General features: G+C 42.0%; 1 protein-coding gene across 2 annotated transcripts in view; it reads right to left on the bottom strand.

Moving 5' to 3' along the window:
• Positions 1-47: 47 nt before the first annotated feature.
• Positions 48-14993, bottom strand: part of LOC115106810 (rap1 GTPase-activating protein 2-like) — an 87986-nt gene continuing 73040 nt past the window's right edge. For both annotated transcript variants that reach the window (XM_029629921.2, XM_065008105.1), the window contains exons 13-24: positions 13185-13340; positions 12698-12769; positions 12455-12541; positions 12068-12211; positions 11808-11915; positions 11506-11606; positions 11139-11243; positions 10864-10984; positions 10632-10734; positions 10430-10500; positions 10230-10272; positions 48-10121 (exon numbers count right to left, since the gene is read on the bottom strand). In XM_029629921.2, the coding sequence (XP_029485781.1) occupies positions 10264-10272; positions 10430-10500; positions 10632-10734; positions 10864-10984; positions 11139-11243; positions 11506-11606; positions 11808-11915; positions 12068-12211; positions 12455-12541; positions 12698-12769; positions 13185-13340 (1077 nt within the window). In that variant the 3' untranslated portion in view covers positions 48-10121; positions 10230-10263. The remainder of the gene's footprint in view (positions 10122-10229; positions 10273-10429; positions 10501-10631; positions 10735-10863; positions 10985-11138; positions 11244-11505; positions 11607-11807; positions 11916-12067; positions 12212-12454; positions 12542-12697; positions 12770-13184; positions 13341-14993) is intronic.

The raw sequence follows: 14993 nt of genomic DNA on the forward strand, positions 1-14993 counted from the left end.
TCCAACATGTACTTTACTCGCATAAAAACATTCGATGGAAACCTGTCTTGTGACACAAAATACAGTATTTTATTCAGCGAATTCTCCATTGGCACATAAGTAAATTTGATTTACATGTGTTAACTGTAAATTACATACTTATTATTTCATTGTCAAGACAATGGCAACACAAAACCTACATTTTTTTATTGTTTATGTCTGACCCATATATCACAGTCATAGGGTTAGCTATGTGCTCAATCATAAATAGTATATAGGCTATAATCTATACATTACCAGGGGTGACAACAACAGACATCAGGAAACCTCCACAACTGTTGTCCCTCATCATACAATCACACATAAATCCAAATAGGCATTTGTCAATCATATAACATACTAACATATATATCATATATTCATATACTATATTTATATGTTAAAAATACTGTACTCAATTACTTGATTCAGTGCTTGGTTATGGGGATAATTTAAGACACTATTGATAAGGGTTTACCACTTGGGTAAAATCAGGTTTAGTAAGGAGAGGTCAGGTGCATAATGGATAGAAAATAAGTACTCGTGCTTTCAATGCTATTTGTATTTTTGTATATCTTTAAAAAATAATTTTGACAACAACATCAACAGTGCAATGCAAATACAATACAAATGGCCGCTCCCATTAGTGGGTGCTCTGGTCAGTGGGTGCACTTGACCCCAGCCCAAAGGGATTTTCCAAGGGTGGGAAGGACCAAGACCCGCCTGACATCTGGGCGAGCATGGAAGCAAGCGCACCCATAACCACCAGGTATTTTAGTGCAATTACATGAGAGAATGAAAACAATTTTCAAGACGTGTGCTCTTTTCATATATATGCACACACACACTGTACATACACTACTGTTCAAAATTTTGGGTTCAGTTATAAATGTCCTTGTTTTTGAAAGAAAAGCACATTTTTTTGTGGTTTAAAATAGCATCAAATTGATCAGAAATACAGTGTAGACGTTGTTAATGTTGTAAATGACTGGAATGTAGCTGGAAATGGCAGATTTTTAATGGAATATCTACATAGGCATACAGAGGCACATTATCAGCAACCATCACTCCTGTATTCCAATGGCAAGTTGTGGCTCAAAATGGCTCAAAATGGCCAGAAACAAAGAACTTTCTTCTGAAACTCGTCAGTCTATTCTTGTTCTGAGAAATTAAGGCTATTCCATGCGAGAAATTGCCAAGAAACTGAAGATCTCGTACAACGTTGTGTACTACTCCCTGCCTACTAGGCAGTTGCAAAGAAAAAGCCATATCTCAGACTCGTCAATAAAAAGGAAAGATTAAGATGGGCAAAAGAACACAGACACTGGACAGAGGAACTCTACCTAGAAGGCCAGCATCCCGGAGTCGCCTCTTCACGGTTGACGTTGAGACTGGTGTTTTGCGGGTACTATTTAATGAAGCTGCCAGTTGAGGACTTGTGAGGCGTCTGTTTCCCAAACTAGACTCTCTAATGTACTTGTTCTCTTGCTCAGTTGTGCACCGGGGCCTCCCAATCCTCTCTCTATTCTGGTTAGGGCCAGTTTGCGCTGTTCTGTGAAAGGAGTAGTACGAGATCTTCAGTTTCTTGGCAATTTCTCGCATGGAATAGCCTTAAATTCTCAGAACAAGAATAGACTGACGAGTTTCAGAAGACAGTTATTTGTTTCTGTCCATTTTTAGCCTGTAATCGAACCCACAAATGCTGATGCCCCAGATACTCAACTAGTCTAAAGAAGGCCAGTTTTATTGCTTTTTTAATCAGAATGACAGTTTTCAGCTGTGCTAACATAATTGCAAAAGGTTTTTCTAATGATCAATTAGCCCTTTAAAATTATAAACTTGGATTAGCTAACACAACGTGCCATTGGAACATAGATGCTTGCTGATAATGGGCCTCAGTACGCCTATGTAGATATTCCACTAAAAATCATCTGTTTCCAGCTACAATAGTCATTTACAACATTAACAATGTATACACTGCATCAATCTGGTGTTATTTTAATGAACCATTTTTTTGCTTTTCTTTAAAAAACAAGGACATTTTTAAGTGACCACAAACTTTTGAACTGTAGTGTATACAGTATGTGCAACATGATTACATGACACATTTACAGTGGGGCAAAAAAGTATTTAGTCAGCCACCAATTGTGCAGGTTCTCCCACTTAAAAAGATGAGAGAGGCCTGTAATTTTCATCATAGGCACACTTCAATTATGACAGACAAAATGAGAAGAGAAAAAATCCAGAAAATCACATTGTAGGATTTTTAATGAATTTATTTGCAAATTATGGTGGAAAATAAGTATTTGGTCACATACAAACAAGCAAGATTTCTGGCTCTCACAGACATGTAACTTCTTCTTTAAGAGTCTCCTCTGTCCTCCACTCATTACCTGTATTAATGGCACCTGTTTGAACTTGTTATCAGTATAAAAGAGCAATTATTAGGAAATGGAAGACATACAAGACCACTGATAATCTCCCTCGATCTGGGGCTCCACGCAAGATCTCACCCCTTGGGGTCAAAATTATCACAAGAACGGTGAGCAAAAATCCCAGAACCACACGGGGGGACCTAGTGAATGACCTGCAGAGAGCTGGGACCAAAGTAACAAAGCCTACCATCAGTAACACACTACGCCGCCAGGGACTCAAATCCTGCAGTGCCAGACGTGTCCCCCTGCTTAAGCCAGTACATGTCCAGGCCCGTCTGAAGTTTGCTAAAGAGCATTTGGATGATCCAAGAAGATTGAGAGAATGTCATATTGTCAGATGAAACTTTTTGGTAAAAACTCAACCCGTCGTGTTTGGAGGACAAAGAATGCTGAGTTGCATCCAAAGAACACCATACCTACTGTGAAGCATTGGGGGTAGAAACATCATACCTTGGGGCAGTTCTTCTGCAAAGGGACCAGGACGACTGATCCGTGTAAAGGAAAGAAAGAATGGGGCCATGTATCGTGAGATTTTGAGTGAAAACCTCCTTCCATCAGCAAGGGCATTGAAGATGAAACGTGGCTGGGTCTTTCAGCATGACAATGATTCCAAACACACCGCCCGGGCAACGAAGGAGTGGCTTCGTAAGAAGCATTTCAAGGTCCTGGAGTGGCCTAGCCAGTCTCCAGATCTCAACCCCATAAAAAATATTTGGAGGGAGTTGAAAGTCCGTGTTGCCCAGCAACAGCCCCATCACTGCTCTAGAGGAGATCTGCATGGAGGAATGGGCCAAAATACCAGCAACAGTGTGTGAAGACTTACAGAAAACGTTTGACCTCTGTCATTGCCAACAAAGGGTATATAACAAAGTATTGAGATAAACTTTTTTTATTGACCAAATACTTATTTTCCACCATAATTTGCAAATAAATTCATAAAAAATCCTACAATGTGATTTTCTGGATTTTTTTTTCTAATTTTGTCTGTCATAGTTGAAGTGTACCTATGATGTGAGTATAATTACAGGCCTCTCTCATCTTTTTAAGTGGGAGAACTTGCACAATTGGTGGCTGACTAAATATTTTTTTGTCCCACTATATATCAATATCACTTACTAGGAATTATTCACAACAGTGTGTCAGTTTAGTGCAAAAATATATCCAGCAAACATGTCCACATTGGCAAGATGTGGGCCCAATGGGGGCAAAAATATTGGCCCCATGTAGGCTGCCAATATTAGGCCAATGCTCCTTTGCTCATCGTCTCAACGTTGGCCCCAAAGGCATTTGTGCAGAGTGGGCAGACCATATCTGGTAAAGGTAGCACTCACGTTGCCTGAAATAAGCCCATCTTTTACCAGGAAACATGCCCACATTGGCATGTGGAAACAGTGCGGAGAGGAAGTTTTCACCACTATTTCAATGTAATTTCTTGTCCTCGAGAGGAAATGCATGTTTAGATTCCACCTCCGAAGAATGACGAAGGCGAACCAAATTGGGTGTGGGAATTTCCACATAGAATCTCCGCATGGAGTTTAATACAGCTAATATCTGTATTAAAAAGATTAGCCAGCTGGCTCTATGACTGGTTCTGGAGCTGGATTTGTCATACACATTGATTTAGGGAAAACTTTACCACAGATGAAAACCACTGGCCTATCTTTGACTTCTCTATCTATTGTTATCTCCAAGGTTTTGGCATCTTCCATAAATTGCGCCATAGAAATAGTTAAAAAGAATAAAATGAAGCTACAGTAATATGGATATTGATATATTGTAATGGACACAGTGCAATCTTTGGTAAGTAGGCTGCTGTACAGCAATGCTCAGTGAGCCCGTTCTCATGAAATTTTAATTTGACCTTTATTTAACCAGGCAAGTCAGTTAAGAACACATTCTTATTTTCAATGACGGCCTGGGAACAGTGGGTTAACTGCCTGTTCAGGGGCAGAACGACAGATTTGTACCTTGTCAGCTCGGGGGTTTGAACTTGCAACCTTCCGGTTACTAGTCCAACGCTCTAACCACTAGGCTACGCTGCCGCCCCCATGATAGGCTGCAATGATCATGCATGGTGCAAATTACATGTAACTTTAAGGAGAAGGGCCTTGGTCAGAGAGGTGACCAAGAACCCAATGGTCACTCTGACAGAGGTCCAGAGTTCCTCTGTGGAGATGGGAGAACTTTCGAGAACCATCTCTGCAGCACTCTACCAATCAGGCCTTTATGGTACAGTGGCCTGACGGAAACCACTCCTCAGTAAAAGGCACATGACAGCCCGATTGGAGTTTGCCAAAAGGCACCTAAAGGACTCTCAGACCATGGGAAAAACAAGATTCTCTGGTCTGATGAAAGCAAGATTGAATTATTTGGCCTGAATGCCAAGCGTCCCGTCTGGAGGAAACCTGGCACTATCCCTACGTTGAAGCATAGTTGTGGCAGCATCATGCTGTGGGGATGTTTTTCAGCGACAGGGACTGAGAGACTAGTCAGGATCGAGGGAAAGATGAAAGGAGCAAGGTACAAAGACATCCTTGATGAAAACCTGCTCCAGGGTGCTCTGGACATCAAACTTGGGCGAAGGTTCACCAACAACACACAGCCAAGACAATGCAGGTGTGGCTTCGGGACAAGTCCTTGAGTGGCCCAGACTTGAACCCAATTGAACATCTCTGGAGAGACCTGAAAATAGCTGTGCAGCAATGCTCCCCATCCAACCTGACAGAGCTTTAAGGATCTGCAGAGAAGAATGGAAGAAACTGTCATCGCTGCCAAAGGTGCTTCAACAAAGTACTGAGTAAAGGGACTGAATATTTATGCAAATGTCATAGTTTTTAAAAATTTGTTAAGTTTTCTAAAAACCTTTTATGGGGTATTGTGTGTAGATTGATGAGGGAAAAAAAACACAATTTTGAAAAAGAAAGGGTCTGAATAGTTTCCGAATGCACTGTAGATGGGAGGGGTTGAGGGTAGCTGAAGGGTGAGACTAAAAACAAACACAAGATAACTAATGTAAAATATACTGTGTCTGTAAAATGGATATAGTATGTATAAGCTGTCAGTAGAAGCCTAAGTATTGTTGTCCATTAGTTTACTCCAATTAGGGGAGGGGTGGTGGTGTTAGGGGAAAATAATAAAGGAAAATATATTTACAAAAACAAATATATGGGGGATTTGAAATGATGCAGACAATTACATTGATATAATATCTATCTGCAATATTAAAGTTGATCTACCCTTTAAAAAAATATAAATAATGTGCGCTCTATTCACAGCAGTCTATTCCTAGGCGCTTGAATTTCAAGATTGGGAGTTTCAAGTTTGGGGAAGCTTACAATTTATCCTACCATTTCTACCGAAACTGTGTGCTAGTTATGTTTTTCATATGCGCATTTTCGTGGAACAGTTTCATTTCAATAATAATGTTTTCAATTCTCAAAATTATTGTCACCTGGTTAATAATACAAATCGGAATTAAAATGATAAAAATCTAAAATTATAATTCCACTAATGCAAGAGCACCAGCTTCTGCCATATGGACACATTGATTCACCATGAGCCATTGGCGGCTAAAGAAATGAGAGATAGCCAAGGCCAATGTAGCAGTAGGCCTATAACTTCCTTTGTCAACTAAGTAAATATACATAAATCCGACAAATAAAAACAGTAAATATCCTGATGACAATGCAGGTTCTTTCAATTGCATTAATCTCCCTACTCTGCCTATCTGCCTCCCTTTCTATCTGTCTTGAATTGCACTATCGCTAGTGAAGGGCAACATTGTAGCCTATCAACTCAATCAACTGCCTCAATTTGTCGGGTCATGGACTAAAAGGTGTCGAAAGCGTTCCACAGGGATGCTGGCCCATGTTGACTCCAATGCTTCCCACAGTTGTGTCAAGTTGGCTGGAATACTTTTGGGTGGTGGATCATTCATGATAAACACGGGAAACTGTTGAGCATGAGAAACCCAGCAGCATTGCAGTTCTTGCCACAAACCAGTGTCAAGAGTTTGGTTCCCGGTAGCCGTAGTCTTTTAAATGTCTGCCATATTACCAAAGAGGGTACAGTAGAAATTCACGATCACACTTGTAGGCGATGTCATGGCGACGTTGGCTAACACGTCATCGAGTCTAACGGCCATCTGCTCATGTGCAGGCCGTCAAATCAAAGGCACTCCTTCGATATAAAGTTAATTTTTACAAAAATGAAAATGTGTCAGTTTGTAACTTTCATGAGGTTGGAGTAATAACATGTTCAACTACTTAAGATATTGGCTCGAATCTAGGTTGTGTTTTTACATGTAGAGAAAATGAACAAAGGAAGAATTTTGAATTTCTCTCATTGACTTCTCAAACCCCAAACCCCAGCCTGGTCTGTTTGGCAAGTGGTCCCGCAATGGTGGGCCTCTGGGTTTAGAAACTCTTTGATATTACCTTGTTAGCCCGTGTTGTGTGTGTGCGGGCAAGTCGAAAAGACATGTTGACTCACTCTACTTGTAGAGAAATGCCAATGCCATCCTCCTCTTTCATGTTGCCTAAACAGTCTGTGACTGTCATACAGTACACACTTTTAGTTTTTGCTGTCCTAGTCTACCTGACTAAAACGATTACTTGTTAGCCTAACTTCCTTTCAAGGGCAAAGATGCACCAGGCCAGCTAGTTAATAACATTAGCCTACTACATCTAGCTACATGTTGAACTTCCATCCTCTCAGGGCAGCGGTACAATGCATGAATTTATGGTTGGATCAGAATCACAGTTGTAAGTATTTGCCAGCATGGAGAATTAAGTAAAACCACAACTCCAAATCCCTATCTCCATCCATGGCTAATTTAGGAAATGGATGGTTTTAGCTCGCTAGCCACCGGAGGACAACGACACAACGAGATGCAACAATATGTTTTTTTCCTGTGAATTACGTTTGGCTTCTGATGTGATGTGATTGGTGTGAAGCCAAATCCAAGCTGGCTTCCCCTGACACTTTGTTGGTGCACCAGGACCATTCACACTGTGCTATCTAACCTCCAAACGAGCTTCAATGCAATACAACACTCCTTCCGTGGCCTCCAACTGCTCTTAAACGCTAGTAAAACCAAATGCATGCTTTTCAACCGTTCGCTGCTTGCACCCGCACGCCTGACTAGCATCACCACCCTGGATGGTTCCGACCTAGAATATGTGGACATCCATAAGTACCTAGGTGTCTGTCTTGACTGTAAACTCTCCTTCCAGACTCACATCAAACAAATCAAATCTAGAGTCGGCTTTCTATTCCGCAACAAAGCCTCCTTCACTCACGCCGCCAAACTTACCATAGTAAAACTGACTATCCTACCGATCCTCGACTTCGGCGATGTCATCTACAAAATAGCTTCCAATACTCTACTCAGCAAACTGGATGCAGTTTATCACAGTGCCATCCGTTTTGTTACTAAAGCACCTTATACCACCCACCACTGCGACCTGTATGCTCTAGTCGGCTGGCCCTCGCTACATATTCGTCGCCAGACCCACTGGCTCCAGGTCATCTACAAGTCCATGCTAGGTAAAGCTCCGCCTTATCTCAGTTGACTGGTCACGATGGCAACACCCACCCGTAGCACGCGCTCCAGCAGGTGTATCTCACTGATCATCCCTAAAGCCAACACCTCATTTGGCCGCCTTTCCTTCCAGTTCTCTGCTGCCTGTGACTGGAACGAATTGCAAAAATCGCTGAAGTTGGAGACTTTTATCTCCCTCACCAACTTTAAACATCTGCTATCTGAGCAGCTAACCGATCGCTGCAGCTGTATATAGTCCATCGGTATGGGCCTGGTGTGGGCTAGCCCGTTCCCACCTTGCCAATCGAATACCCACATGGGGCCAATAGAGTGATGTTTGCTGGGTACATTTTTCTTTTTCTTTGATTTTGCATTGTCATTTTCTCTTTTGCATGGATGTTTGTTTCAGACAGAGAAATAGAACAATTAGAACAGAATCAAGAATCACTTTATTCCTTCTGAACAAAAATATAAATGCAACATGCAACAATTTCAACGATTTTACCGAGTTTCAGTTCATATAAGGAAATCAGTTAATTGAAATAAATAAATTAGGCCCTAATCTATGACTTCACATGACTGGAAATACAGATATGCATCTGTTGGTCACAGACACCTTTGAAAAAAAAGGTAAGGGCGTGGATCAGAAAACCAGTCAGTAACTAGTGTGACCACCATTTGCCTCATGCAGCGCAACATCTCCTTCGCGTAGAGTTGATCAGGCTGTTTATTGTGGCCTGTAGAATGTTGTTCCACTGATTGTCCATGGCTGTGCGATGTTGCTGAATATTGGCGGGAACTGGAGAAAACTGTCGTACATGTTGATCCAGAGCATCCCAAACATGCTCAATGTGTGACATGCCTGGTGAGTATGCAAGCAATTGGAAGAACTAGGATATTTTCAGCTTCCAGGAATTGTGTACAGATCCCTGAGACATGGGGCCATGCATTATCATGCTGAAACAAGAAGTGATGGCAGCGGATGAATGGCACGTCAATGGGCCGCAGGATCTCATCACGGTATCTCTGTGCATTCAAATTGACATTGATAAAATGCAATTGTGTTCATTGTCCATAGCTTATGCCTGCCCATACCATAACACCGCCGCCACCATGGGGCACTCTGTTTTTAACGTTGACATGAGCAAACCACTCGCCCACACGAAGCCATACACGCTCGCTATCTGCCATCTGCTTGGGTACAGTTGAAACCGGGATTAATCCGTGAAGTGCATACATCAAATTAACATTCAATTCTCTGCCAACAGCTGTGGTGGATATTCTTGCAGTCAGCATGCCAATTGCATGCTCCCTCAAAACTTGAGACATCTGTTGCATTGTGTTGGGTGACAAAACTGCACATTTTAGAGTGGCCTTTTATTGTCCCCAGCACAAGGTGCACATGAAATGATCATGCTGTTTAATCAGCTTCTTGATATGCCACAGCTGTCAGGTGGCTGGATTATCTTGGTAAAGGAGAAATGCTCAGTAACAGGGATGTAAACACATTTGAGCACAACATTTTAGAGAAATCATATTTTTGTGCGTGTCGTTCAGGGATCTTATTTCAGCTAATGAAACATTGGACCAACACTTTACATGTTGCTTTTATATTTTTGTTCAGTGTAGAAATTCCAGGGACCCTCAGATTGTAACATTTGTATGACAAGCCATGATTACTTTTCCCTTTCCAAGAATGGCGGTCTGGACATCAATATTGCCTCCATTGGTGATGCCTATGGCCAGAGTTTTTCCTGGTTAGACCACATGGTCAGGAAAAACTTCTGGCCTTAGTGATGTTGAATTGAATCTATGCCTTACAGTTCTGTGTGGTATTGAATGCAGTGCAGTTGCTGACAAGGACCCATGTTAGAGCCACTCATAGAACTTTGATCAGTGTTCAGGAAACAACCACACAGACAGCTGAATATGAAAGGACCATTATCCACAGAGCAAAGCTTTGCCTGGGCCTAAAACTTCCACTGTAGTGTGTGTACCGAATCATCCATCTTGAGCCATTTCTCTTCTTTCAACCTCTTCCTCAGGTTGGAGGGGCCTTCTCTCTCTTGTTATTTCTCTCCACCCATCCCTAATGTACTGCCCTTCATACCTCCATCCCATTTGAACTGAGAAAGTGGGAAAAAGAGAAACAGTTCCAACCACAAAATGAGAAACAACAGAGTGAGAAACAAATTAAAACACAACACATTTCAATTTACAAGAGCCTCCCTCACCTGTTTTATCTCTCTCTCATCCCACATCTGTCACCTAGTGTCCCTGTTAGAAAGACAGGAGGGGCTGGTGACACACACAGGTTCTCTTTCTTACACACACACACACACACACACACACACACACACACACACACACACACACACACACACACACACACACACACACACACACACACACACACACACACACACACACTTACTGTCGCAGAGTGACTCAATTTATCAAAACGGAACTTCAAGTTGGATCTAGGAGAACTCTTATTCTTTAACTCTAGATTGAAAAGAGAAACAAAACAAGCATTTATAAACAAACATTTCCTCTGATGTAATAACTAAGAAATATTTACGTTAAGTTAGATAAGTACGATTATTAAAAGTACAGGAAGCTGTTGTCGTGGTTACCAGTGGGGCTGCGACACATAATGACAGGGGTCCCTGAACTCTGACCTTCAACAGTGAGGGAGGGGCTGTGAACAGAAAGGAACACTGAGGGTGCCAGGGTGTTCTAGAGAAAGACATGGAGAGGGATGGAGAGATGAAGAGAAGGGATAAAGTGAGAAATACACTACACATACACACATTCTCATTCTCTTTGAAGCACGCACATTCACTCAATCAAACAGGTCCCACTCACAGGGTCAGTGTCGGTGGCCTCTCCCTCTCCTGCTGCACTGCTGAAGCTACTTGTACTAGATGAGGAGTGTGAGACGTTTGTCCTGCTTGCACTGCACTCATTCAACTTTACACTGCTGGGCCTAGGGGGGGTGTAAGAGAGGCGTTAGTCCTACTGCTCCCTTTTAACTTTACACTGCTGGGCCTAGAGAGAGAGAGAGAGAGAGAGAGAGAGAGAGAGAGAGAGAGAGAGAGAAAGAGAGAGAGAGAGAGGGATCCAATTTGGGGGAAACACACCTTTCCTTAAGAGAGGCCTCTGGAGAGCTGGGGTTAGAGAGGGTCTCTGACCTCACTTCCTGCGTGGGGTGGCCAGTATCAAAGCTTCTCTGGTCACTATGGAGACTGTAAAGGACAAAAGCGCCACTATCATGTACTAAATCTTTGTATCTTAATTGTTTTAACAGAGTCCCATTGAGACCAAGGTCCCTTTTGCTAGGGAGCCCTGCGTCGTACAATTACAAAATTACAAATACAAACAAAAAACAGTCATGAAAAACTACTCCATTCCTCAATGAACACTCTGAACTGCCCGAAAGGCACCAACACATTCATTACATCTATAGATGTGATCTACATCTATAGTCTCTGTGTGTCTGTGTCCTACCTGCGATGATTGTGGTTATGTCTCTCTGTCTGGCTGTCTATACTGAGCAGACGAGGGAAAAGACCAGAGCGACGTTTCACTGGAGACTTAACATTAGTTGCCTGAGAGAGAGAGGAGTAGGGAAGGAGTAGGGAAAAGAGAGCAAGATGGGTGAGAAGTTGTAACAGCATTTTATCAACTATAAGACTCACTGTCCCCCTGTCCTCGCCTTTTTAACCACCTATCATCCCCACTCCCACCGACTCTCTCCCACCTCCTGACCTCTGCCTCCACTTCTAATCACCCCCCCCACCCCCTCTCACATCAGAGCTGCTGTGGAGCAGAACCCCTCCACTCAGACTGGTGGACAGGCCACCTCCTCCACCCTTTGCCATCATCTCCATGGAGACACTCCTTCCTCGCATCGCCCTCTGAGAGAGAGGGAGGAAGAGAGAGAGAGAAAGAGAGAGAAAATGTATTCTTGTTCACTCATTAATTAATGCCTTTTTGAGTTCAAATATGTGGAGGTAGGAGAGAGGGAAACATGAAAAGAGAGAGATAGTTGTGTGTGTGTGTGTCTGACCTTGATCGACTCCAGCAGTCCTCCGTGGCCATGTCCATTCTCCGCCCGCTCCTCCTCGGGGCCGATGCCCACTCCCAGCATGCGCTGAGTGTGTCTGTGCAGCTCGTCATGTAGACCGTCGAGCAGGGCCGCCCGCGTTCGCTCCTACACACATGCAAGTAATATAAACCACATAAAATGCACTTAAATATGTTATACATTTGACCTGAGTTCAAATCTTGACCTTGTGGTCTATGACTTGAGAGACCATTCAAGACCACATAAACACGGTTTTGGCTTGGGTCTGAGGTTTTCCTCCTAGGTTTAGGTGGGTCTGAGACTCCCTCTGTAGTACGCAATGTGCTTACCATACAATATAATCATTAAAATAACTTATTTATTACCCACCTCCAGCCTGGCGAATCTGTCACTCTTGTAGCAGGCATTCTCTGCATTGATCAACTTAGTGAGAAGATACTCTCTGAACTCTGGACCCTGGAGGGAGAGAGAGGGCGAGAGAAGAAAAACAGACAAATGCAACAAAAGGTCTCAAACCCCAGAGCAATTATTCATGAATAGGTAAAAGCTGAAATGTATTTGAATTCTCTCGGAATAGACCATGTTTCCTAAATCTCTTCAGGCTGCTCTCACCTTTTTAAACACTGCTGGACTGGGGAGGGGCGGGCCAAATGAAGGTACACCCTCTCGGGCCGTGACTGACACCTGTCAATCATAACCATAATGACCAGAGTTGTCATCATGTGCGTGTGTATGTTAGGTTAGAGAAAGGGTAGACAACTTAATTCAGCCATGGGCTGATTTTTATCGGAGCAGATGGTCAGGGGGCCAGAACATCATTATAATAAATTGTACAATGCAAATTGACCAAAACTAAGCCCCAAAATAAATTGTATTTGAAAATAACAATAATTTCATACAATCATGTCTCTTTTTTTTATTCATGGGAATCCTTGGGAACAGATTTCCAAAATTAAACAAATGTTTTGTTGAATTCCTGGTGATTTGACTAAATCTACGTTATTATATATTTTTTTACAAAAACATATTTTGGGGGCCCAAAAATATTACTTGCGGTGTTGCCGACCCCTGGGTTAGAGTGTGTGTGTTTGTTCAGTACCTTGTAGGTGGTTTGTTGGGTACAGGGGTTGTCCACCTGCACCAGTATGAAGGCGTGGAGGAAGTTTGAGGCGATCATGTCTGCTACGAAGGGTGTGGCCTCTTCCTGGAACACCACTCCTACGATGTCATTTCCTATGTGTCGCTTCCTCTGGAGCTGTGGGGGGGGGGGGGGGGGGGTTACTCTCATCAATTTCTATTTCATCAAAAGATACGAACCAATGTTTTGGTAGCAAGCTACTACCTTTGTCAGGGTTTCTTTCAAATACTTATTTCGAAGTATGACATGTGGGGGTTAGCTAGGAAATCCTACTCTCTCAGAAGTACCTATTAAAAGTGTCTGTTGGAGACAGGTGACCCTCACTTCCATAGAAGGAGCCACTCTCCCTCCCGCCCTCTGGTTATTCTCGCTTCTCTTTGTCACAAAGAGTGTCACTCACTACTCTAGCTCTCCTAATATTGACTGGATACCCGTTGCCTGCTTAATCTTCTCACATGCAAACCTTGAAGGATTTTGCTTGCCAAGCGTAGGTCTTCAGACCCTGTCGAGAGGGCAACATTTTTTGTGCAAGATACTGCGCTGTGTACAGACCCCCCTGCACACTCAATGTCATCAAGACACATAGAGTTTCCTTGTAGGCCTATTTGGAGGGGAAACTTTTATTAAAGAATGTGAAACAATATAGTCTGTTGGCTGACTTTCATTAAGTCATGTAGCTGTTTTTATATGGCCTAAAGTAAATGTGTCCACATGGGCAGAATATTATCTATAGGGCATAGTATACCTGAATGTTGATCAGTTATGAAAATAAAACAGTTCATTTTGGAAAAAATGATTTTGATAAAAGAGACAAAAATATTATCTTTGTCACATGACCATATAAATCAAAACATTGTGATTTTAGAGAGACAGTGAAAAAAATCATCTATGCTTAAAGGGACTACAGTCAATCTGTTACTGGGCTCTCACCATCATCATTAGGCTATTCACATAATTAAAATGAATTCAAGTCACATGCACAATGCTCGGGAGAAAAAAAGTGTTCTGATTGTATAACATTTTAAAATCCAATTGCTTGGAAAACACAACTCTCCAGTTGGCACGGATGGAGAGAGGATGTTCTCAGCTTTCTGTAGGTCTACTTTTTATTTCTCAACTCAAATGTTGAGCTTAATATCAACTATTTTACAGAGAAGATAATGCGCATTGGTCATTACGAGTGCATAGGACGAATAGGGCGGTAGGCTACATTTAACATTTTTTTAAATATTAAATGTTCTGTTAGATTAAAACAATTCCATATGTTAGCATAAGAGAGAAAAAGTTAATGCGCTGGTGCTACCAACTGAAAAACAAAATTGTTAGTCTGGAGCCTGCTACAAGGGGAATGTCCTCTGTATGGACACGTTTTAATATTGTAATGGACAAAGATGAGAAGAACGTTGATTCGGCCAAATGCAGGCTACTGTGCAACTCGCTATTCAGGTAGGATGCAATTTTGGAACTTTTATTTATTTATTTGTTAAATATTTTTAAATCACTTGTTTTATAATTATTATTATTGTATATCATTTTTGTTGGTTAAATTAAGTTTGATCTGTCTTTTTAATTGGGCTCCATATTTAGATTAAGATCGGTTATAAGGAGGGGAGACCGGGGATGGTTGTAACATGGGATAGTTGTAACACTCAATATTTCTAATCAGGAACAAGCTAGAATCATGTGACTCACTGTTCACATGCTCAATTTAATCCTCAACCCTCATGTGAAGAAGTAAGACCCCGTGATAGGCTTTGATAGATTTTGAGG

This window comes from Oncorhynchus nerka, linkage group LG23 (genome assembly GCF_034236695.1).
Source record: "Oncorhynchus nerka isolate Pitt River linkage group LG23, Oner_Uvic_2.0, whole genome shotgun sequence".
Lineage (NCBI taxonomy): Eukaryota > Metazoa > Chordata > Actinopteri > Salmoniformes > Salmonidae > Oncorhynchus > Oncorhynchus nerka.